General features: G+C 35.3%; 1 protein-coding gene across 1 annotated transcript in view; it reads left to right on the top strand.

Annotated features, from left to right (window-relative positions):
- The first annotated feature begins 9,914 nt into the window (after positions 1 to 9,914).
- LOC100930770 (cytochrome P450 3A24) overlaps positions 9,915 to 26,893 on the top strand; it is a 51,304-nt gene continuing 34,325 nt past the window's right edge. The window contains exons 1-3 of the mRNA XM_031941066.1: positions 9,915 to 10,333; positions 19,202 to 19,295; positions 21,406 to 21,458. Of these exons, the coding sequence (XP_031796926.1) occupies positions 10,263 to 10,333; positions 19,202 to 19,295; positions 21,406 to 21,458 (218 nt within the window). The 5' untranslated portion in view covers positions 9,915 to 10,262. The remainder of the gene's footprint in view (positions 10,334 to 19,201; positions 19,296 to 21,405; positions 21,459 to 26,893) is intronic.

Here is a 26,893-nt window from a genome sequence, read left to right as displayed (position 1 = left end):
TTTTTTAATCTTTTTCAGTCAATTTCTGTACGTCTTTCATCTCAGAAATCTCCAACATGGCCAGTGTTGGAAACAGAGGTGGGGGAAAAGAGATTTCCTCTTTTAAATCTTTTTCTGAAAGTTTTTTTTAACAGCCTGTTTCTTTTAGTTGATCATGCTAAAAGAAAAGGCATAGGTAAAACACAAATCACAAAAAAGCATAGATATAACAATATGCATTTCCCATTCTTTTAAAAACTTTCCTAGTTGTATTGGGTCCCTCTCTATCTGTTTTACTATTTCACTATTCAATACTTAATTGCTTATTTACAAAATAAAGATACATAGAATATATACAAAACACATTAAATCAGGCCTGAACTTCTCCAAAGTTTTTCTCTAAGATATTTTGAAGTCAAGATTTTTACCTGCTTCATCTATTAAGTATAGAATTTATGAGAATCTTGTAGCTGGGGTCTTGCTGTCAACCTAAGATAATTCTTCCTTTTCCTAATTATGTTAATGCTTTTAGAATTTTACCAATAAGACCTGTGATTTTGTAACAATACGAATTGCTTTAGTCTAATTTGCCAATTGAGTTCATCCATTTAGAGTGTACTTTGTATTTCCTAATTTCCTAAATTCCTAATAGAGAGAAGACCTGGTTAAAGTTCTATTCCTCTAGACATTTTGCCAAAGTATAATTACAGGAATAAAAACAAAGATTAATAAAGGATTTAGCAATATTCATAGTTTATTTCTTCTAAGCTGATTTGGGGAGATTATTTAATAAAACTCCATAATTTACTAAGTGATCAAAAGTTCCATGCTTTGATCAAAACAACTCCCTAACCCTTTGTATTCTCAAACCAAATGTTACACAATTTAATAGCTCTTTTATTAGTCATTCTCAGACAGGGAATTTGCTTTTGCCCCAAAGGGGTATCCTTTCATGCCTGACCCTATCTCTCTAGGGGTGACCCCAAGCAGGAATGGCACTCCTTGAATGAATTTCTGAGAGAATTGGACTACATTCCCTAGATACCCATCTTTTGCCTTATTCCATCTAAAAAGTTCCCCACTAAAGACAACAGAAATGCTCCCCCACCTTTGGATTATGAATCAAAGGAAGCAATCTTCTATTTATCTGAGTTCTACCTATATGGAAGTTATTTGTTTGCTTTTCTCTACAGGAACACTGCAACATTCAGGGATTTGTTTCCCAATTCCCAATATTTTCATTTCTTTATTTCTGGGTTTAAGCTCTAGGATCCTACAACTAGTCAACTGGATCTTAAATATATTTTATAAGTGAATATTCAATTTATACCTAATTTCCTCTAAAATTTCCTAAAAATTTAGATTTGTCAGTGACTTACTTAATTCTAAGAATTTAAGTAATATGTAACTTGCTAAATGAAAGAGGATCTTCTCTCTTTTTTTTAATCTCTGTAAAACTAAAATGAACCCTCTTCAGTCATTGATTAGGATGGTCACATCCCTTAACAGTTTACTGTTGAGGCAGAGAATCTCTCCTCTAAGAGAACAGGGTTTGGCCTGAATTATTGCTCCCTCAATGTATCATCAGAGCAGGTAATCATTTCCCCAAATCCCACCTATCATAGAGTCTTCTAGATGGCTTCCTTGCCCCACTAGGAGCCACTGATATTCCCCTTCAACCAATTTGAGAGATTTTTCTACTAATAACAAAAATGATTTAATTATTCTTGTTAAAAGAATTTAAAGGGGAAAAAATCTATTTTGATCCTCCCAACAGTAAGTTTTAAAATTAAGTAGATAACTAGATGGCTGAAAATAACAAACTAGCTATTCCATCACTGCATCTCTTGGTCTTAACAAAATGAAAGCAAAGAAAATGGAAGAAAAAAAGTTTGTAGTCACATAATGTTTATAAAAATAAAATCTGAATGCTATGGAGCACATAAATTTAGGCAGGTTAGTCACAAATTCAAAGTTCCTCTTAGCCTAATCGTAGACCCTTATTAAAGAAAATAAATTTAAGGTAAATCAAGTCAGATTCATCACTCTTGAAGAGAATTATTTGAGGCTCAGAGAATTTGGATGCAGATAGGAGGAGAGTCCAACCTCCCAGGGCTGGTGTTTTTTCAGAGAGACACTGGCAAAAATTCAACCTGGTGTGCATTTTCTTTTTGGGTCCCTTGCGGAAGTCAGCCTAAAGACATTGAGGTATATACATCATAAATTCATCTGGGTTGCCAATAATATGGGGATTAAAATTGTCCAACTTACATAAAAAGAGATTGAGACAGAGCTTTGAATCAATGGAATTTTATTAAAGAGTATATATGATCCCCTCTAATGAAGTGGACCTCAGATGGTCCTCATGATCTGAGATGCCTCCTTCTTCCAAGACCTTATTTTTATAGGATTTGATAGCCAAATATGTAAAAGAGGCAAAGCAAAATACAAAATCTCATTAATTGATAGACTTTGCTTTTGAGGATCAAAAATGACATATCATTGCTGGGGGTTGGGATACAGATTGGGTGAAGCAAGAGGCATCTCCATAGCCATAAGAAGGTTGTTGCTTGTGTTGGACAAGAGAGAATCATCCAGAAGTACAAAAATAAGTTATAAGACTTTCCTCATAATTGAATCACTGAGTGGAGGGCCTCTAGTTAGCTTCTTTTGTTTAAGCAAATAAACTTAGAATCTGAAGGTCAGAGCTCTGGGGCCCAATATACAGAATTTACAATCACTACCACTATGAAATAATTTCAAACTGATTAATGATGATTGGAAGAGATTAGGGATTTCAATGAATTATTTCTCACATTTATTAGCCTCAATTTCCTTAGTTCCCATGAATGATCTGGAGAAGGAAATGGCAAAATCTCTCCAGTATCTTTGCCAAGAAAAACCTAAATGGAGTCATGAAGAGTCAATATGACTGAAATGGCTGCACAGAAACAAAATGATATTACATTCACTTAGACACTGTGTTCAGCCATTTCCTAATTGAAAGATATCCCCTTAGTTTCCCAGCTCTTTGATACCACTAAAAATTCACAAATATTTTTGTGTGTATGGGTCTTTTATCTCCATAGGATATTATATTATTATTATTATTATAGCATTTATAAGGTCATTAAAAGCTTTTTATATATATCAGTTCATTTGGTTCTCTTGACAACCCTATAAGATAACCCTATAAGGTGTTATTATTATTCATATTTTACAATTGAGGAAACTGAGGAACAAGGTCATACAGCTAGTAAAATTCAGAGAAAGAATTTTAACCAATATTTTCCTGATTCTAAATCTATCTACTGTACCATCTGGCTATCATTTTCATCTTTCTCCTACTCCACCTGTTGCATCAAAAGGTATGTATGCATAGTTTAGTATAGACTTTATTCCAAATTGCTTTCCTGAATGTCTGAGCCAATTCATGTTAAGAGGGAGGGAGTGCTATTTTTTTAAATTAAATTCTTCCTCGCTTCCATTTCCCTTCATAGACATTGAAAAAGAAAAACCCACAGAAGCCTTGTAACAAATAGACATCACTAAGAAAGAGAAATTCCCATGTTAACTAAAAATATATGCAACTCTGCATACTGAGTCTATTATCTATCAGGAGTTAAGGAGCATGATTTGTCAACATTGGTCTTCAAGAGTCATTACTGGTCATGACATTGATCAAAGATGCTAAAACTTCCATAGCTGTTCAAGTTGTTACTGACAGGACTTCAAGAGAGAGTGGTACATGGTGTGGGATGTGACTCTGTGGGAACCTCCAACCTTTTAGCTTGATGAGTTTGATAAATTAGTCATTGAGAGAACAAATGGGAAGATAGTTCTCGTCAGTCTTAGTTACATGGCAAGCAAAGATTTTGGTGAAACTTTTTTGAAAAAAAAATTAACTTTATTGATCCAATTTTTTTCTCCATTATAATAATTCCTGTGCTACACCTAATTTCCACCGATACATAAATAAATAAATAAATAAATAAATAAAGCAAACCGTAAATTGACTACTTATGACCATGCAAACAATAGTCTGTTCCCAGGTTCTCTGCCTTCGACTGAAGGAAAGGAGAAATGTTTGCCAATGATTTATTTGAAGAATGAGTCCAAGTAACTTGCTATTCCAAAAGGCCTTTTCTTTAAGACCAATATTTTCCCATGAATGTTCCCTGGGTGTGACTCAAAGGATGCTGTGATCTCAGAGCAATCACTATTGCTGTTGACCAGAGAGGGATTAAAAATATGAATAGTGAGTGTAAGCAGGCAGATGTATTATCTACAAAGGCTTGTGAGTGAGAAGTAGCTTAAAAGAAACAATCAAGAACAGGTATATCTGGAAAAGGAGTGAGTAGACGTGTTTGGACAGATTAGAATTGTTCTGCCTAGTCCCAGAGGTTGGAAGTAATGGAAGTTGCTGGGGATAGTTTAAGCTTGATTTAAAGTTGGAGAATCACCCATGAGGAAACAGAGAGGTATGTAATAAACTCTAGCAGGATATTGCACATCAACAAAGAGAATTGCTCAAGAGAAGCATTGTAAAGGATATCATGGGACAAATGTTAGATCGAAATAGGTGGTGCAATAGTGTAGTAAGACCAAGGGATTCCTGAATGATGGACTCCATTGTTATACATCTGTTACAGGAGGAATTTCTCTCATGTATGGATTAAGCAGGGCAGCTAGGGAACAATGCCTCAGTTTCCTCATCTGTAAAATGAGCTGGAGAAGGAAATGGCAAACCACTCCATTATCTTTGTTAAGAAAATCCCAAATGGGGGCCATGAAGAGTCAGACACGAATGAAAATGACTTAACAACAACAATAACAACATGAATTAGACAAGATGGTTGCTTAAATCCTATCTCTCAAATTTTGTGATTCAAAAAAGCAAATTGTGATTCTCTCTCCTCCATCCTGCCCCACCATCAAGGACTTTAGGGAAGGCATGAACAAGAGTTGAACAGGAGGAAAGACCATGAATAAGTTGTGATCCCCAATGTCAGAAGAACATAAATGAGATAATGACATTTATAGGGACTGGAGCTGGACTCAAGATTTCATTGGCACAGGGGACACTTTAACTGCCTACTCAAAGCTGATACCTTATCTACAACTTATAGTCACAGAAAGTTGGTCTTGGTACCCAGAGGTGAAATAACTTGCTCAGGTTTACACAGGCAACAATAGCCTAATCTTTCTGGCTTTAAGGATGGTTCTTTCTTCACTATGTTAAACTGCCTCTTGTGAAGTAACATTTATAGAAGCTTTAAAGTTTGCAAAATACTTTGCATACATTAATCAGTGAACAGCCTTTATTTAATTTTTTTCATTCATGGAATAAAACAAGCATTTCTATAACAGAATATAATAAAACAATGATTCCCTATGAAACTGTAAACCTATTATGTACAGCTTGCTATTCCTTTTAAATAATATAATAAAGCTATCATGTATATTTCTTTTTTTTCCTTTTTTCCCCTCCTCCCTAAAGATGGCTCTCATCAAACACAAATATATAAGTATACATATGTGTATATGTATATGTAAAATCATTATACAAATACTTCTGTTTATTAGTTCTTTCTCTGGATGCAGATAGCATCTTCCTTCATGAGTCCTTTGCAGTTAATTTGGATATTTATTATGACCAATGTCATTGAAATTGTGAGCCTGGATAATGGGCAGAATGATAGACCCCTAGACTGTAATAGAGGGCAGTTAGGTGTTATGGTAGAGGGAGCACTGGGCTTGGAATAAGGAAAACTTCTCTTTCTGAGTTCAAATTCAGACTCAGACACTTACTAGTTGTGGGACCCTAGGCAAGTCAATCCTGTTTACCTTATTCTATTTCTTCATCTGTCAAATCAGTTAGAAAAGGAAATGGTAAACCACTCTAGTACCTTTGCCAAGAAAACAGCAAATGGGGTCTCAGAAAAATGACTAAACAACAAAAAGATAGTAATAAGGAGGGTTAGAAATGAAGAGGGAAGTTAGAGTTTTGTTTTGGACATGTTAAATTTGAAATGCCTACTGCAGTCCAATTTAAGAGATTCTAGATGTAATTCATAATGTGAAAGTAGAGGTCAGGAGAGAGCTTAGAGCTGGATAAATACACCTGAAAATCATTTGCATGGAGATAATTGAATCTGGGAGACTGAGATCATGAAGTGTGACAATATCATAGGGAGAAGAAAAGAGGTGCTGGGACAAACCCTTGGGGATATACCTTCTATTAGTGGCTTTGACCTGCAGGAAGAGCCAGCAAAGGATGCTGAGAATAAATAGGATTGGCAGGAGGAGAACCAGAAAAGACTGTTGACAGAAAACCTGGAGAGAAGAGAGCATCCAGGAAAAAAAAATCAAGAGTTTCAAATACTGCAGAGAGTTTAAGGAGGAGTGGGATTTAGAAAAGAACTTAAGAATGGGCAATTAAAAGAGCTGTAGTAACTTTTGGGAAGAAAATTTTCAGTTGAATGATGGGGTCAGAAGCCAGATTGCCAAGAGTGTAGAAGAGAGTGAGAAAAAAGGTTCAAGCAACAGGAATGGAACTCTCAGTTAAGTCATGAAAAGAAGAAAAAATATGTGATGAGAGTGGGATTGGCTTGATCAAGTTAGGAGTTTTTTTAAGGATGGGAAATAAACATATTTCTAGACAGTTGGGAAGGAGCCAATAGATAAGGAGAAAGTGGATGAATGGGGGGTGGAGGGAGAGGGAATATTAGAAGGAGCAACTATCTGGATGAGCAATAAAATAGGATCAAGGATCACTATTGATTGGCTAGGAAAAGGCCACCTCTTACTGGGAGATAGGGATGAAGGAGGAAAGACGGGAGGAAGTCATCAGAATGATGTATGAGGATTTCTTTGAGGAAGCATGGGATTCTAGATTTAAAAGGAAGGGAACAAATAGGTCTAAGGAAGAATGCAAGATTTGGAAAAAGTCATTGTGGTTAAGCGGGTAGTGAATCAATAAGAGATGCATTAAGTTTGTGTTGTTTCAGTTGGGGCCTAATTGAGATTATGGAGAATAAATTTGTGTATACCTAATTGACACAGTTTTATAATTTCTTCTAACTCCATTTAAGCTGCCCCATAAATAGGAGCAAAAGCAAGGAATGATTAGAGTAATCTAGAAAGCAAGGGACTCAGATGTAGAAGACAGCCTAAAATTGAACTGTTCATCAAGAGATCAACAGGAGAGCACTACTAGACCAAAGGAAATGGATGACTTTTAAAGATCTGAGGGGTGGAGGGATTGGAGGTCATGCTGAGGATGAAGATGAAGATGAAGAACAGAGTTAGGGGTTGTTAAGCAGAGGGAAAAGTATGATGATAAAAAGTTGTGAAAAAAAGATAAAGGAATACTTTATCATGTTTAAGCAACACAAAGCCTTGCAAATGAATGTAACATGAGTAGTGGACAAAGAACCAATTTCTTAGAAAGATCTGAGTTCAAGACATCTTTTAGAAATATTCTGGCTATGTGATCCTGACATTTTAATATTAGTGATTCCAGACAACTTTCCAAGACTAAAAGTTGCTAAAGTTTTTTTCTTGGATAGAAATGGAGAGTTTTCTTACTGTAATCAATGAAATCACCTGGTCCTGGCTCACCCCATTATTTCCTTTTAGTAGAAAACAAAAAGGAACAAATCAAAAAAACCTCACCTCACAATAACCAGGTACTGTTATCTCTACCTTACAAATGAGAAAACTAGGATTCAGGGAGTATAATAGTTATAACAATAATAGTTATCATTTGTGTAGCACTTTTTATGTGCCAGACACTGTGCTAAATTGATCCTAACAATAATGCTGGGTAGTAGGTGCTAATATTATCCCCATTTTACAGAAGAGGAAATTGAGGCAAATAGAAGTTGAGTACTTGGCCCAAAGTCACATAGCTAAGAAGTCTCAGAAATGGAATTTGATTCTTCGTCTTCCTGACTCTAAGTCCTACATTTTAGTCACTGTTCCAGAGTAAGGACTGAGACTTAACTATATTATGGAAGGAAGCAATTAGGGTCTCCTGCAAATTGGAATAGGAAGTTGTGGCTTCCCCTTCAGTGAGGTCTTTAAGCAAAAGCTGGATGGTGACAAATATATATTTTGTCTCCCTTTTACTTTCTCTTCAGTGAAAAAGAAAAAAAACAAAAGTCTTAAAATATATGCATAGTAAGAAAAATCAGTTCCTCATTAGCCATTTAAAAAAAATCTCATTTTGAACGCTGAATCCATCATTTGCAAGTATGAGATAAGTAGCATGTTTCCTCATGGATCCTTTGGAATTGTGGCTAGTCATGCCATTGATCAAAGTTCTTAAGTTTCTCAAAGTTCAACAAGTATTCATAAAGCACTTACTATGTAATTTAAACTTCTGATTAAAGTCATCTTGGGCTAATAGTCTCGGAAAATTGACCCACTGATGGAGAAAAACATTCCCAAAGACATAATTATGATTTAGAGATAGAAATCAACTGTTGGACTTAGTGGGCACAGAACCTATATGGATTATGTAAAGAATGTTCAGGAGTTAGCACTTAGGGGTCACAATTACATACACAAAGTTTTGTTTTGTTTTGTTTTTTCCAGAATAAATACCCAACAAAAGGTCAAGAATGGCAAAGGAAACTATTTTTAAAAAGGGGCGAAATAGCATAACAGTAGAAGATTTCAAGCTATATTTCTTAGCCTGTGTGAAATTGTTTTGATAAAGGTAGTAATTATCAAAAGAATTTCATACAGACTAAGTAGATTTGGTGCATAATACACAATAGGAAATGTCCATAGGAATCTAATATTTGATAAACCCAAAGAGCCAAGCTTTGGGGACAAGAACTAAACATATGACAAAAATTTCTGGGAAAATTGGAAAGCAGTTTGGGAGAAACTAAGCATAGACCAATATCTCACACAATGTGGCAAGATATGTTCAAAATAGAGAAATGATTTCATCATAAAGGTATGAGAGACAGAGAGGATCATGGAAATTAAAAGGGATAATTTTGATTACATAAAATTAAAAAGGTTTTGTACAAGCGCAAGTAATGCAGGCAAAATTAGAAGGAAACAGAAAACTAAGGGAAATTTTTTTGCAGCAAGTTTCTCTGATAAGGGTCTTATATCTCAAATACATAAAGAACCCAATCAGATTTATAAAGATCAGAATCATTGATCTGTTGATAGTCAAAAATATAAATAGGTACTTTTCAGAAAAAGAAATCAAAGCTATCAATAGTCATGTAAAAATATGATCCAATTTATTATTGATTAGACAAATGCAAATGAAAAGAACTCTGAGGTAAATCTGAGGTCATACCTGTCAAGTTGACTATCTGACAGAAAAGGAAAATGATATACTGGAGGGGATGTAAAAAAAAAAAAACTGGGAGGGGCAGCTAGGTGGTGCAGTGGATAGAGCACCAGCCCTGAAGTCAGAAGGACCTGGCTTCAGACACTTAACACTTCTTAGCTGTGTGACCCTGGGCAAGTCACTTAACCCCAATTGCCTCAGGGGGGGAAAAAGTGACATTTTTAATTACAAAATTTGGCATTTTTGAAAAACTTTTTAAAAGGGTAAACATACACACATACTCAATCTATCTTTTCCCTCTTTGGCTCCTGAGGGATAATCTCAAAATTTGGAGACTGTGTTTTCCTAGCAATAGTCACATTTTGTGTTTTCCAAGGTACACATTGTTCCAGCGCTAGTGGGTGGCTCTTGGAAACCCTACTGACTGATCCTGAAATCTTTGGCTGTCTGGGTTGTAATTTCACAAGCAGATGTTCTTGGGACAGTTTAGGGATGGAAAGTTTAGAGGATCTGAATCTAGCTCTTCTGAAAGGCAAGGCAAGGGGAATTCCAGGATTACAGGAAGTAGCCTAGAGATTCCCAAAGAAAACAGGACTTTTAGGAGACAAGTGGAAAAAATCCTGAGTTTGGAGCTAGAGATGCAGGGCTTAAACCCCATCTCTGCTACTTGCGAGCTCCGTGATTGTGGACAAGTCACCCACCCTAGTTTTGTGGCTCTGCAGTCAGTCAGTATCCTCCACTGCTAAATCTACCAGCTCTGGGCTCACATGCATAAACTGCCTTGTGTTTCCTTTTGGAAGCAAAGGTTGTGAGAAATCAATAGATGCAGGAAACACCCGAGATGTCAGCACGTGACCAGCAGCAAAAATCCGACACACCCAGAGCAAAGTGCTTCTGGATCAGCCATTGCTTTTTTCTCAGAAGCAGCAGAAGTCTCTCAATCTTAATCACTGACTGAAGCATGGGTTTCCTTACCAGCCTATCCATGGAAACCTGGACTTTACTAGTGCTCTGTGGCACTCTGCTAATATTGTAAGTCTAGTCTTCCTTTCTTTCTGTTTCAGAGTTGGGGTTTGGGTTGAGAAAGTGACAAAACCCAGCCATTTCTAGCTTGAGGATTTGTGGTCCTGTAGGAGAGTACTTTGTGCTCTAAACAAATCGGGCTTCCTGTCCCTCCCAAGGATTAACACACTTTTTTGAGAATTAGCCATTGACAATGAAAGAAGTTTATTTGAAGGAGGGAGGGAGAAAGGGTAGAAGGGAAAGAAGGAGAGGAAGATAAGCTAGAGTTCTCTCTCACAGAGGCAAGAGGAAGTTCAGAGCTGTGGGAAATTACATAATAACAAATCTGTTTTTTTCTCTTTCCAGTTCTTAGACCATAATCATCGATTTAGAGCTGAAAAGGTCATAGATTCCAAATCCCACATTTTACAGAGAAGGAAACTAAGAGAAGTTAAAGAATTTGCCAGGGAATTCCAATAGACTTGGGATAGAAAGAACTATCCACATTGAGAAACAGAACTATAGAGACCAAATATGAATCAAAATTTTTTGTTATTTTTATAGTTTGCTTTTTGTTTCCCCTATGGTTTTTATTCCCTTTTGATCTGATTTTTCTTGCACAACATGACAAATATGAAAATATGTTTTTTATAAATTGCACATATTTAATACAAAAAAAATTTGCCAAGGACCACATAGCTTGCAGATGTGAAGCCAGGTTTTCTTTACATCCAAGTCCAGTGTCTTATTCTTATATTAGAGGTAGTGGGGATTTTTGGTTATTTAGTCCAACTGTCTCATTTTTATCACTGAGGAAACTGAGGATCAGAGAAATTAAAGGACTTACTGAAGGTTAGACAAGTAATAAGTAATAGGCACTAGATTTGACTCCAGCTCCTCTAGTTCTAGAATCAGTGTTTTCTTCCCTGGATAGCATGGGCTCCTTTTCTGTATACTATCCATGAAAAAAAATGGTCATTAAAGATCCTTAGCTTGTAAAACTTGTGAACTATTTGTCTTCAATTTTCTTAGGGGGAGGAAGATACCATCAATTCAAGAAGCATTATTATTATTATTACTAATATATATATACAGTACATATATACTATATAATACTAATATTAAGCACATATATACTAGGTACTATGCTAAGTGCAAAGTCAAAGAACAATCCCTACATTCAAGGAATTCTAAGTCTTATTGTCAAAAAAAATAAGGAAATAACATTTTGCATGATTTCATATTGCTTTTTTTCTTACTGAGTAAGGGAATGGTTGAAGTGAGGAAAGAATTTGTAAGTCAATATTTTTAAAAAATGTAAAAAAAAAGTCTAATATTTTCATTGAAGGCCTAGTAGGAAGGGTAAAAGGGCAGACGTGGAACAATATTTGATGGATGATTGGGAGCCTCTAGTTTAGTGTCAAGTATTCAACTTAGAGTGAGATGAACTGAATTTAGCTTGCCAGCTCTGACACAGACTAGCACTGGGCAAATGTCTTTAGTTCCCTAAGCTTCAGTTTCCTCAGCTGTAAGAAAAAAAGATAACAATAACCTTGCCAACTTTACAGTTTTGTTGTTAAGAAAAAACTAAATGCAAATAGGTGTTTTAATGGAGAGCACTATGGTTTTGAAGTCAAGGGATCCAATTTCCAGTCTTGAATTTGTCACTAGCTTGGTGACTTTGTGCTTCAGAGAGGTAAAAATAAAGGGGTTGCATTAAATGACTTCTAAAGTTTGAGCTAAAATTATGACCCTTAGTGAGAAGGCCAACACTCCTCATTTAGCAACTTTGAGCACCTTATTCTATTCTGTTAAACATTTAGTAAAACTTGTGAAAATTTGCTTCTTGTGGAACAGTTAAAACATATGTTATTAATAACACCTCTTTATGCTTTAATATTTAAGCAAGCTGTGATTTCATTGATGTGGGGTTTTCCTTGGATCTGCAGACCACAATTGTTTTCTGTCTTATTAAAGGGTCATCCAAAAAAGTGATTCCCCTGCAGCCAACTTTCTGATAAGCCTCTTCAAACCTGGCTGGACTGGAACTTGACCAACAGATGGATTCAATCCAGGGCTGGACTCACAGCTTTTCTGGCTTCCTAGGAATTGTCAAAGCTTCAAGGAGCAAGGGTTACCTCCATCCCACACAGAAAGGCAAGAGAAGAGGAGAGCTTTATTCAGGAAGGTAGCAGTAGAACATTTCAGAGCTCTCCCTTTCATCATTTCCTCTAACTCCATTAAACTCCAGGAGGAATGAGTTTACAAATGAGGAAACTGAGTCTGAGAGAGGTAAAGGGATTTGCACAGAACCATAATAAATAGATCAACAAACATTCAGTAAGCACATGCCAGACATTAGTTTAGGCTCTAGAAATATAAACACAAAAGTAAAAATCCTTCAGTGAATCAATCAACAAACCTTTATTAAATACATTTTCTAATTTTGGATTTTTGCAACCAAGTATTCTTTCCAAGATTAAATGTCAAAGGAAACTTTGGGAAGACTATAAAGGGGGAAAATAGAAGAGAAGAGATTCAGGTGATATTTTCTCCCACATAAAATGAAAGGGAATGGGAATGAAAAGGAGGTGGATTTGAATGATGTTAAGCTTGATTGGACAGGGAATAGAGGAGTGTGGGGGGGAAGTCCAAATTTCCAGCCTGAGTATGAGAATGTTGGTACTATTAGCAGAGATAGGGAGTTTGGAGGGCAGAGCGAGGGTTGAGTTTGGAATAGGGCAACAAGGAGAGAAAGACTGGTTTTTGTTTTGTTGATGAAATAATTTGGTAGAGATGTTCAGTTTTTGTTGTAGTTCAGTCATTTTTAATCATGCCCAACTCTTCATGACTCCATTTGGAGTTTTTTTTGGCAAAGACATGGGAGTGGTTTGTAATTTCCTTCTCCAGCTTATTTTACAGGTGAGGAAACTGAGGCACACAAGAGGAAGTGACTTGCTCAGGGTCATTATAGTAAATTCAGTACTGGATATAAGGACTGGAGAAATTGGGTGGCAACCATGGAGGTAAGGGATGGCATCAAAGTATGGTGGCAAGAGATATTGTTCCCATGGTCTGAGGATGTCATAACCCACATTTCTGTAGTCTTGGACAGATCCCTATATCTATAAAATTAGGGAGTATGTATAGGACCACATTATATATAATTATATTCCCTTCCAGTTCTAAATCCATGAAGTACAGAAGGAAGGAAACTAGAACTTTTTAAGCATTTATTCTTGCCACTGTACTCTGATGCCGTCCCTTTCTTACATAATTCAATTTCTAATTTCCACGGCCCTTCTCTCAATTCTGTCAGAATTGGCTATAATGTACTCATGGGCAGCTACAGAATACAATGGATAGAGCATTGTGCTAGGAGTCAGGAAGACAAGTTCAAATCTAGTCTGAGATACTGACTACTGTGTGACCCTGGACAAGTGGCTTACCTCATTTGCCTCAGTTTCCTTATTTGTAAAATGACCCAGAGAAGGAAATGGCAAAGCACTGCAATATCTTTGCCAGATGGAGTATGAAGAGTCAGATGTAACAGCACTGAACATTTCTACTTAACTCCTCCATCCACAAAAGAAAAACTAACCTTTCTTTCCCTGAGGTCCCACTCTGAACTATGTGCCAGTCAAGTGCTAAATGCTTGACAAATATTATCTCACTTGATCCTTACAACAACCCTGGGAGATAGGTGTTATTATATCCATTTTATAGTTTAGGAAACAGGGAAACATAGATTAATTAACATATACAGAGTAAATCAGTTGCTTCTCAGGCAGAATTTGCAGAAAATGACTCCAGGTCTGATGCTCCATTCAACGTGCCTTGTATCTACCTCAACTATATGTTTCTATATACTTGGAGCCATAAGAGTAGGTGAGATCATTATAAGTGAATATATATATATATATATATAATATATTTATATACATAAATGTTTATAAATATAGATATGTAAATATATATACACATATGTAATATATACCGAGAGAGAGAGAGAGAGAGAGAGAAAATATAAGAGAGCAAAAGTTCTGGATATGTTCAAAGAGATGGGAAAACAATGAAGACAGGAAGTTCACTTAGAAATATAGGAAATTATTTTATATTTACTTGTATTTAGATTGCATCTCTCCAGGAAAATATAAGTTCCTTGAAGGCATAGAAGAGTATTTATTTTATAAAGTGTCCTTTTTTCCCCCAGTTCCTAGCACAGTGCTTGGTCCATAGTAAGGGCTTGGTATATCTTTGTTTAGTTAAATTGAGAAAGAATCAGATGAAAATTGTGTAATGAAAGTGTAATGAAAGCCAAGGCAATTGAGCATTTCAACAAAGGAGTAGCCAATTGTGTCAAATGCCACTGCAAAAATCAAAATACTACTACTACTACTACTACTACTACTACTACTACTACTACTACTAATAATAATAATAATAATAAGGGATTTTTAAAAAGATCATTTTGTTAGTGAGCCCAACCTTGGTTTTGGAGAGAGGAATTTGAATTAAGGCATCCTGTGTAACAGGAAAAGCAGACTTCTCAGAGTCAGGAGATGGGGATTTTTATTCTGCTTTTGGCATCATTAAGCTTGGATTTGATGGTTGAGATTGTTAGTATGAGCAGCAGGAAGAGAGTTAAGTATGCAGACTGGCAATAAGAAGGGGGTAAGAGAGGATGTGGTGGTCCAGAAGGGTAACAGCATGAAAAGAAGTTTGTTTTAGTATATCAGGGACTTGAGCACATTTATACAATGTATATAAAGTATTTTCAGACTTTAAAAGGGCAATATAAATGTCTAATTTTATTGATAGTACTAGAATTATGAAACCAATGGAGACATAGGAATTGAAAATGCAAGAAATGGAGGGACTGACTAATGTAGGAGTCCTTAACCTTTTTTATGTGTTATGGTTCTTTTTGGCAAAAATAGTAAACACATTTCAGAATTTTGCTTTCAAATTCATAAAATAAAATACACAAGCTTCTAAAGTAAACCAGTTCTGGAAATGTAGTTATCAAAATATTTTACAAAATCAAGTTCGCAGACCCCATGTTAAGAACCCTTCAACTAATGGAATGAAGTTCTTTTTTTTTTATTTAATAGCCTTTTATTTACAGGATATATACATGGGTAACTTTACAGCATTAACAATTGCCAAACCTCTTGTTCCAATTTTTCACCTCTTACCCCCCCCCCCCTAGATGGCAGGATGACAGTAGATGTTAAATATATTAAAATATAACTTAGATACAATAAGTATACATGACTAAAAAGTTATTTTGTGTAAAAAAAGAATCGACTCTGAAATATTGTACAATTACTTGTGAAGGAAATCAAAATGCAGGTGCATAAATATAGGGATTGGGAATTAATGTAATGGTTTTAGTCATCTCCCAGAGTTCTTTTCTGGGCATAGCTAGTTCAGTTCATTACTGCTCCATTAGAAATGATTTGGGGGATCTCGTTGTTGAGGATGGCCTTCCATCAGAACTGGTCACAATAGTATTGTTGTTGAAGATAAATGACTCCTGGTCCTTTTACTTTTTAGCACGCGGTAATTCTCCAGGCCTTTCTGAAATCATCCTGTTGGTCATTTTTCAGAACAGTAATATTCCATAATATTCTATAACAATTTATTCAGCCATTCTCCAACTGATGGACATCCATTCAGTTTCCAGTTTTTAGCCACTAAAAAAGGCAAACATTCGGAATACAGGTCCCTTTTCCTTCTTTATAATCTCCTTTGGGATATAATCCCAAAATTTCGATTATACTAAACTGAAAAGTTTTTGTACAAACAAAACTAATGCAGACAAGATTAGAAGGGAAGTACAAATTGGGAAAATATTTTTACAGTCAAAGGTTCTGATAAAGGCCCTATTTCCAAAATATATAGAGAATTAACTCTTATTTATAAAAAATCAAGCCATTCTCCAATTGAAAATGGTCAAAGGATAATGAACAGACAACCTCAGATGAAGAAATTGAAACTATTTCTAGTCATATGAAAAGATGCTCCAAGTCATTATTAATCAGAGAAATGCAAATTAAGACAACTCTAAGATACCACTACAACCTGTCAGATTCTAAGATGAAGGAAAAATAATGATGATTGTTGGAGGGGATGCGGAAAACTGGGACATTGATGCATTGTTGGTGGAGTTGTGAACGAATCCAACCATTTTGGAGAGTAGTTTGGAACTATGCTCAAAAAGTTATCAAACTGTGCATACCCTTTGATCCAGCAGGAATGAAGTTCTTGAGGAGACTCGAAGCTGTAGATTTATAGATCCAAAGCTAGGAGAGACATTAGAGGTCATCTAATCCAATATCTGGGATTCCATCCTTCTTCCTAAATTTTCTACTTGTGTGACCCTCTAGTCAGGTCATTTATATATCTCAATTTCCTTATCTCTAAAATGAAGTGGTTGAACTTTGAGTTACTTTCCAACTCTGGTTCTTTTATCCTAGCATGACTCATTTTATTGCACAAAAAGCCAGAGTACAGGGAAATTAAATGATTTGTCCAAGATTATAAAACTAGTAAACATTAAAAGTAAAATTTAAAGCCAAATTCTCTAGCTCCAGAGCCAGTGCCTTTTCCACTATGGAATGCTGTCCACTTATTGAGCACAAAGTGCTGTGCACTTATTAAGAATAAAATCTTTGGGAGTTTTTATTGTTATTTCGGGGTGGAGAAAACAATTAATATTGGAAAGAAAGTGGAGAGGCAGATAGATAGCTCAATAGATAGAATGCTAGACTTGGAATCAGAAAGACCTGAGCTTAAATCCAGCCTCAAACACTGACCCAGCTATGAGGCCTTGGGCAAATCACATCTTCCCTGTTTGCCTCAGTTTCCCCACATGTAAAATGAGATAGAGCAAGGAATGGCAAAGAACTCTGGTTTCTGTGCTAAGGGAACCCATAAAGAGGTCACAGAGAGTTAGACATGAATGAAAAATGACTGAATAACAATAACAACGAAGATAGGGATATTTTACTCAGAGAAATAGAAGAAGAAAAAGAAGATGAATGGAGGGAAGTACCAATTTTGAGAATTTTAGTGAGATAGAAAAATGGAGTTAATATTTAATAGAATAGAGGTCAGCAAAACAGAAAGGGAAGATAGTAGTGGGGACATAGAGATGAGAATGGAGTTGGGAGGAGAATTGGGACTTAAAGGACACTGTGTTAATTTTGATTTTTCTCTCTTAGCTCTTCAATGAAATCACTTGCCAATTCACATCAGTTCTGCCTTTTCTTCACCCGTCCATCCATCCACCCATCCATCCATTTGCTTCTCTATATTCCCACTGTCACTCCCCTTGGACCATCTCTCATTACTACCCACTTGGACAGTAATGGCTTCCACAGAGTTCTTTCCAGTTTTCTTTCCTGATTGCATTCATTCTTCATACCGCAGAACAATCTTCTTTATACATAGAATGGATTATGGTACTCCGGCTCAAGAAAATTGTCATTGGCTCCTTACTGTCTCTAGAAAACTTCAAATTCCTTTGCTTGGTATTTAAAACCTAAAAGGTATTGCTACCTCTCCCAAATAAATGCTCTATAGATTTGTGTTATAATTTCATTAATGATTACTACTCAAGTGTAAATATTTAGGGAATATGATGAGTCAATTAAGGACAAATAACCAACAAATAACAAAAAATATCTGATAAATCCAGTTAAAACAACTGTGTGACTTCTTTGCTTATTTTCATGAGTACAAGGAAGAAGGCAGGAGATGGGATTGGTTCAGAAATGGGGTTTGGAAAAGAATGAGTGGTCCCAGGACAAGAATGCAAAGGATTCAAGGATGAAGGATAGTATAAGTTGAACTTGTTGACCATAGAGTCAAAAGGCAAAAAGTGACACCAGAATAAGAGTGATTGCCTGGAGGAACAGGGCAGTCCAGACTCACTAGAAGTTGCACTGAAGATGAAGAATAAGAAGTTTGAGGCATGGGGGTTGGGGAAGGATACACACACATGCACACACACACACACACACACACACACACACAGATTCACACAAAGAAGAGAATTTCAGAATGATGGATTGTGGAAAATGAACACTTGTGGGTGATGCTGACCATCCTCATTCATCCGTGTAGAGAAAAGTGAAGGTGTAGATCATAAAGGCTGAAAAGGTTGGTGAACTGGGAAACAAATGAATTTGAGGAGATATTAACATATTAATTGAATTTCCTAAATTTAAGGGTAGAAGTTGAAGTAGAGAAGAAGACTATGAATCAAAAATTGAATCCTTAAAAAAGGACAGAAAAAAATTTGAGTTGCTGAAATTTTAATCCCATGGTATTAAACTTAAGTAGTCATCATTAATGAAATAGCACAAATATATAAATCATTTATTTGTACTCAATAAATATTTTTCAAAAGGATATAATGTAATAACATTTTCATCAAGGTTCTACTAAAAACCCAAATTTGCCCAACAATAGTGTATTGTAGATGATGATGATGAATTTAAAAAAAAGAAAAAGAAATTTGTTCCTTAAATTTGTTTAATAAAGAATATATGTAGGGTAGGCAGAGAGAAAGCTGAACCTGGAATTAGAAACACCTGAATTAAATTCCAGCTTCAGATACTTACTAGTTAGTAGCACAACTTAATTTTTTTCTCCCTCAGTTTCCTCAGCTATAAAATGAGGATAATATTAGCTTTTATTTATTTCTACTATTGTGAAAATAAAATGAGGTTGTATTTGTAAAAAATTTTCCAAGTTTTGAAATCCTATATAAATACAGATTACATGTCATATATGATATTTTATATATGATAAATATAAAAGAAAGCCTAATTGTTATCATTACCATTATTGTTGTTGTTATTGTTTATTAACTTTATTTCCTCATAGATATGGGATCTGGCCATATAGCTTTTTTAAGAAGCTGGGTATTCCTGGCCCAAGGCCTCTTCCATTTGTTGGGACATTTCTTGAATATCGAAAGGTGAGTATGAATATACAGAAGAAACTCCTTTTTTTTTCAGTGTTGTAATTATGGGTCTCATCCTGTTAAATCATTACTTGTTACATCTCCCCACAACATTTTATCAGGGGGATATGGTGGGAGGGATCTCTTAAACAAACAGAAAACAGAAACAAGATTGGAAGACTAATTTCTTGTAGCCACTAAAGGATACCAGCATTTGCTTATTGGGAATCAGCTTGATGTATTAGGAGAAGCAGTGGTGTTTGAGTCAACTCTAAGTTTGAGTTTTTTTCTCTGCCTCATACTGTTTAGTCCTGAGCTAATCTGTTCTAAAGGGCAGGTAGGTAGCAGGTAGATAGAGTGCCCTGCTGGCCCTGGAGTTAGATCCTGAGTTCAAATCCAGATTCAAATACTTACTAGCTTTCTGAGCATGGGCAAACCATTTAACTCTGTTTACCTTAATTACTTTATCTGTAAAATAAGCTGGAGAAGAAAATGACAAATCACTCCTGTATTTTTGTCAAAAAAATCTCTAATAGGGTCATGAAGAGTCAGACACAACTGGTAGAACAAGAAAACATCAGGGCCACATCACTGAACCTCTCACCTTCTCTGCCCCTCTGTGAAATGAAATGATAAGAATACTTTTGCACTTTACATCTGCATAATGTTAGGAGCAAATTAATTTATAAACCTTAAGCAGAATATAAATGTGGAGTTGTTGGAGATAATTGGTCTTGCAGTTAGCAAAATATGGGTTCATTTTACCTCAGCCTCTTGTGTGACCCTATGTAGGCTATTGCCTCTGTTTCCTCATCTGTACAATGAAGCTTGGACTTAATGGCCCTGATCCTGTCATCCTTTGATCCTTCATCTTCATTATCTCCTCCTTAATCATCAACATGGAGGGAAAAAAATCCTCAAAGCTCCCATTCTCCAGTGGAGGCAAACCAAAGAACTTGAGTCTTCCTCCTTCTGGGTTATACTCTTTATGCCTTAAACTTTGGAGATTTTTGAATGGGAGAGCACACCTGTGAGTTTATTGATATGAGAAACTCCTTGAGAAGAAACTCCCTTTATTAATGGAGATCAATATTTACTCTACAAACTGAGCTTCAGGAAGTTTCTTGAGGCACTGAGAAGGAGGGTATACCTGTCCAAGGTCACCCAGCCAATGTATGTCAGAGGTAGGACTTAAATCCTGGTATTCTTGGCTCAAAGAATATTCTTCTATTTATGATACTATACTACACAACAAGACACCACACCTATTGCATTCTGGGTACAGATAGTGACTTAGCATTCATATCTGCAATGGTCTTCCTCATGTTGGCCAGTGTCATTTCTTGAGTTTAACTGGACATTTGTATTCTGCGCCAATGTTAATCATTACAAGGCCCTACAGAAATACATAGGTAGGTGCTCCTCTCGGTAAATTTAAAGAGTTAGCCTAAATTGGGAGTTCTTATTCTTTCTTTGTGTCATGGTCCTATTTGACAATTTGGTAAACCCTACAGATTCTTCCTCAGAATATTATTATTTAAACATATACAATAAAATACAGAGAATTAGAAATAAAACCAATTATATTAAAAAGTAATTATAAAATATTTTTAAAAACGAATTCATGGATGCCAGGTTAAGAGCCCCAGTCTAGATGATCTTTAAGATCTTTTCCCCCTGCTGTAAATCCTTTTTTGATGGCTAATGTGGGCCATTTTTTAATATATTGTTGTTTTTTGTTGAATATATTGAGGCATTTTAAAAATTTTGTTCAATGGGACAAGGTAGTGAGTAGGACAGATAAAAAATTTAAAAAAACTTATTAAAGATGTCTTTTGAAAAATCTTTTTAAAAAATCCTATGCTAGATGAGAAATAAATAAGACGGTTCTTATTGACTTCCTCTCCTAGTTCCTATTGAAGTCATTTATGAAGAACTCAGGGATCTTAGAATGCTTTTCCTTGTGCTGTTCTCCCCCTCTCTGCATAACAAGGTTGTTAGACCAGATGATCATTCTAGCTCAATCATAACAGCATGTCTAGTGACCTTGGTGTGATGCTCATGGTGCCAGTGCAGTAAATCTATGCTCGTCCCATTGTCTAATATGCTTTAATTATTTTTTCAGGGAATTTTGGAGTTTGATAAAAATTGTTTTAAGAAATATGGCAAAATGTGGGGGTAAGTATTAAAAATGGTCCCTATCCTCTTAAAGCTAACAATCTTTTTTATTGAAATTTTTTTTATTTTCAAAACATATGCAAAGATCATTTTTCAATATTGCCCCTTGAAAAACCTTGTGTTTCCATTACCCTCCTTCCTCCCATCCCCTCCCCTAGATGGCAAGTAATTCAATATATATTAAAAATGGTAAAAAAAATATGTTAAATCCAATATATACATATATATATACAATTATCACGCAGCACAAGAAAAAATCATATCAAAAAGGAAAAAAAAAGAAAAAGAAAATAAAGTGAAAGCAAACAACAACAGAAAGCGTGAAAATACTATGTTATGGTCCACTCTCAGTTCCCACAGTCCTCTCTTTGGATGTAGATGGTTCTCTTCATCACTGAACAATTGGAATTGGTTTGAATCATCCACCATTGTTGATTGTTGAAGAGAGCCAACTCCATCAGAGTTGATCATCATATAATCTTGTTGTTGTGTATAATAGAACTAACAATTTACAATGTAAATACAGATAAATTTGACCCAATGACTTACATTCTTTAGAGAGTTACATGGCAAGTGCTGTGTGAGGGACCAAAAAAAAAAAAAAAAAAAAAAAAAAAAAAAGTTGTTGTTTGTTGAGATTGGCAGGAAGGCATGGAAAAGGTGATAATTCAGTTTCACCTTAAAAGATAAGAAGGAAATTCAATAAGCAGATTATGCAACTATAAAATGGATTGTGGAAAATAGCACTGGATTTGAAGTCAGGCTGCATTGCCTTCCTGACCACAGTTGAATAGTCACTTCTCTTCATCAGGTCTCAATTTCTTGCTCTGTAAAATAAAAGAATGTGACTAGACACTCTCTGAAAACCCATTCATCTTTAAATACCACGATTAAATAATAATAAGCCAATTAGCTAAGGAGAGAAGCTGAGGGAGAAGGAGGGCTCTGGGTAAAGATGAGGACAGATACTATCAAGTACACCAGCAAGTGAGGAGGCCAGTGCTTAATGAGAATTGTCGCTTAGACTGTAGCAGAAATGTTTCAGCAAAGACCAATTTTAATTTACTGATTTATTTTTGCACATGAAATTGCAAATCTATTATGTATAACTTGCTATTCCTTTTAAATAAATAATAAAGTTTTCATGTAACTTTCTTTTTCCTTTTTTTCTTTCCTCTCCTTCCCTCACCCTAGACATAACTACCATTAGATGCAAATTATAATTTATATAAATATAAATATATATATTCTACACATGCATATGTATATGTGTTTATGTATAAAAAGCATACATACAAATTTTATATATGTATATGTACATATATATAAAATCATTTATATATATAATCATACACACTTATATTTATCAATTCTTTCGCTGAATGTAGACAATATCTTCCTTTTTAGATTATTTGTATTTTTTGATTACTTATAATAGTCAAAATGACTTAGTTGCTCAGAGTTGTTCTTAAAACAATGTTAACCAATATTCTCTTGCTGCTGTTCATTTCACTTTTCATTATTTCCTGAAAATCTATCCATGTTCTTCTAAGATCATCAAGCTCATTATTTCTCATAGCACAGTAGTATTCCATCACAATCATGTACTACAACTTGTTCAACCATTGCCCAAACCACTGCAATTTCCAGTTCTTTGCCACCACAAGGAGAGCTGCTCTAAATATTTTAAAATATATAGTTCTTTTACTTTTCCCTTAATAATCTGGGAAAACAGACCTATAGTCTGTTGTTGTAGCTATTTCTGGATCAAAGAATATAGGCAGTTTAGTAACTCTTTGAGTATAGTTCTAAATTGTTCTTCAAAATAGTTGGATCAGTTCATAGTTCCACCACCAGGAAATTAATGTCTCAATTTTTCCACATTGCCTCCAACATTTGTCATTTTCTCCTTTAATCATTTTAGTCAATTTGACAGGTATAAAAGAATATTGGAAGATTATTTTAACTTGTATTTATCCAAGCAATAATACATCGTTTTGATTCCTTCATCTGAAAACTTCTGGTTCATATCCTTTGATCATTTACCAATTGGGGAATGATGTGTTCTTATAGATTTGAACAAATTCTGATCTTGGCTACATTTGTTTTAATTGTACAAACTTTTAAAATTTGGTATAATTAAACATTCTTGTTCTTGCCTTTTTTTCACACATATCTAAAAGTCTTTTGGTTTGTTAAATGTCCACTTTCCATATTTGGGATTATAACTTCAACTCTTGCTCTTCAAAAGATAATGTTGGAAGATCTGATGTCTTTTAGTATAGATGGTCCTAGGTCTTGTAAAATACTGATGGTAGCTCTGTAGCAGTTTTTCCCTTGTTACTTATAATATTTTCTCCTTAATCTGAGAAGTTTGAAACTTGGCTATAATATTTCTGTAAGTTTTTCTTCCTGGCATCTCTTTTAGATTGTAACAATGATTTTCTTTATTTCTACTTTAACCTCTTGTTCTAGAAATTTTCTTTAATAATTTCTTGTGATATTATATCATGATTTTTTAATCATAATTTCAAGTAATTCAACAATTCTTAACATTGTCTCTCCTTGAACTGTTCTTTTTTTATAATAGCTTTTTATTTTTCCAAAGTTTACAATATTCACTTTTGCAGAATCTTGTGTTCCAAATTTTTTCCCTCCTCCTCCTCCTCCTCCTCCTCCTCCCTTAGACAGCTAGCAATACAATATAGGTTAAACGATGTACAATTCTTCTGAACATATTTCCATATTCGTCATACTGTACAAGAAAAATCAGCTCCAAAAAGAAAAAAAAAAACACAAGAAAGAAAAAAAAAAACAATCAAATAAACAACAACAAAAGGTGAAAATACTATGCTTTTATCCACATTCAGTCTCCATAGTTCTTTCTCTGGATGTGGATGGCTCTTTCCATCACAAGTCTATTGGACTTGCCTTGAATCACTTCATTGCTGAAAAGACCCAAGGATCAATCACATGGCCTTGTTGCTGTGTGCAGTATTCTCTTGTTACTACTCATTTTACTTACCTTTAATTCAGATAAATCTTTCCAGGCTATTCTGAAACCACCCTGCTTGTCCTTAAACTGTTCTTCAGAATCGTTTTTTCTAATGAGATATATTTTTTCCTAATTTTTCCCTTCTTATTTGATTTTTGAAGTCTTTTTAAAGTTCTTCTAATAACTCTTTTTTAGGCTTGTGATGATTTATGTTGCTTTTTGGAACAGGAGTGGCTTTTTTTTAACCTCACTAATTTCCTCTAAATATGAACCTAGATGTTTTTACACTATAGTAGTGATTTATGGCTGGATTCTTTCTCTTTTGCTTTCTCATTTTTATCTTGTTTTACTCTTTTTTTAGCAGCTTATTATTGTAATCAAGTTTAAATCCCGAGTTGCGAGTGTCCCAGGCTTTAGGTCTTTTTCACTGTTACTTTCTGAATTCTTTCAAACAGTACAATCTCAGTTACTCCTTTCCTCCCCTAACTCACAGCTAGGGCTCCCAGATAATACTTTGTGGAAAATGTTATTCTTGCTCCAAGCTGTATACTTGCTGCTCCTTGCCTACAACCAGAGCCTGGGATCACATCTGATCAACACTCCTAGGGCTGGTTTCCAGAGACAGCAGTGGGGTCCCTTCAATATTTCCCTACTCAGCTGCCTTATCCCTATTCTAAAAATTTCCAATGTGAAAGTTCTTGAAGTGAAAGTTGCTCAGGGCTTGAGATGAAAGTTGTTAAGGTCCAGGCTGTTTCCTAACTCTGTTGCCCCCAGGACTTGTTTGTTGATTCAGGGGAATTGGCCTGAAAGTATTTGCATTTCACTGAAGCCAAACCACAGGCCCTGGAAGTCTTGTCTTTTATGGGATCCTCTCAAATTGTCCTTTTTAAAAATTTTGTATAATTTTCTTTTTTTTAATCATAGCTTTTTATTTACAAGATATATGCAATTTTTCCGCATTGTTCCTTGCAAAACCTTCTTTCTAACTTTTCCCCTCCTTCCCCTCCCCCAGATGGCAAGTAGACAAATACATGTCAAATATGTTAAAGTATATGTTAAATACAATATATGTATACATGTCCATACAGTTATTTTGCTGCACAAGAAGAATCGGACTTTGAAATAATATAAAATTAACCTGAGAAGGAAATCAAAAGTGCAGGTGGACAAAAACAGAAGGATTGGAAATGTTCTGTAGTGATTCACACTCATTTCCCAGAGTTCTTTCACTGGGTATAGTTGGTTCTATTCATTATTGAACAAATGGAATTTATTTGGTTCTTCTCATTGTTGAAGATGGCTACGTCCATCTGAACTGATCCTCATATAGTATTGTTGTTGAAGTATATAGTGATCTCCTGGTCCTGCTCATTTCACTCAGCATCGGTTTGTGTAAGTCTCTCCAGGCTTTTCTGAAATCCTCCTGTTGGTCATTTCTTACAGAACAATAATATTCCATAACATTCATATACCACAATTTATTCAGCCATTCTTCCACTAATGGGCATCCATTCAGTTTCCAGTTTCTGGCCACTACAAAGAGGGCTGCCACAAACATTTTGGCACATACAGGTCCCTTTCCCTTCTTTAAGATCTCTTTGGGGTATAAGCCCAGTAGTAGCACTGCTGGATCAAAGGGTTTGCACAGTTTGATAACTTTTGGACCATAGTTCCAAATCACTCTCCAGAATGGCTGGATGTACTCAACAATTCCACCAACAATGTATCAGTGTCCCAGTTTTCCCACATCCCCTCCAACATTCAGCATTATCTTTTCCTGTCATTCTAGCCAATGTGAGAGACGTGTAGTGGTATCTCAGAGTTGTCCTAATTAGAATTTCTCTGATTAATAATGACTAGGAGCATCTTTTCATATGGCTAGAAATAGCTTCAATTTCTCCATCTGAAAATTGTCTGTTCATATCCTTGGACCATTTATCAATTGGAGAATGGCTTGAACTATTATAAATTTGAGTCAATTCTCTATATATTTTGGAAATGAGGCCTTCATCAGAACCTTTGACTGTAAAAAGTTTTCCCAGTTTATTGTTTCCCTTCTAATCTTGCCTGCATTACTTTTGTTTGTACAAAAATTTTTCAATTTGATATAATCAAAATTTTCTATTTTGTGATCAGTAATGGTCTCTAGTTCTTTGGTCATAAATTCCTTCCTCTTCCACAGGTCTGAGAGGTAAACTATCCTATATTCTTCCAATTTATTTATAATCTCATTCTTTATGCCTAGATCATGAACCCATTTTGACCTTATCTTGGTGTACGGTGTTAAGTGTGGGTCAATACCTAGTTTCTGCCATATTAATTTCCAGTTTTCTCAGCAGTTTTTGTTAAACAGTTTTTTTGTCTTATCCCCAAAGCTGGGGTCTTTGGGTTTGTCAAACACATAATTATTAAAATTATTGACTATTTTGTCCTGTGAACC

The sequence above is a fragment of the Sarcophilus harrisii genome, chromosome 1 (assembly GCF_902635505.1).
Source record: "Sarcophilus harrisii chromosome 1, mSarHar1.11, whole genome shotgun sequence".
Classification (NCBI taxonomy): Eukaryota; Metazoa; Chordata; class Mammalia; order Dasyuromorphia; family Dasyuridae; genus Sarcophilus; species Sarcophilus harrisii.
Note: the sequence above shows the minus strand (reverse complement) of the source record. Positions and strands in the feature narration are given on the sequence as shown.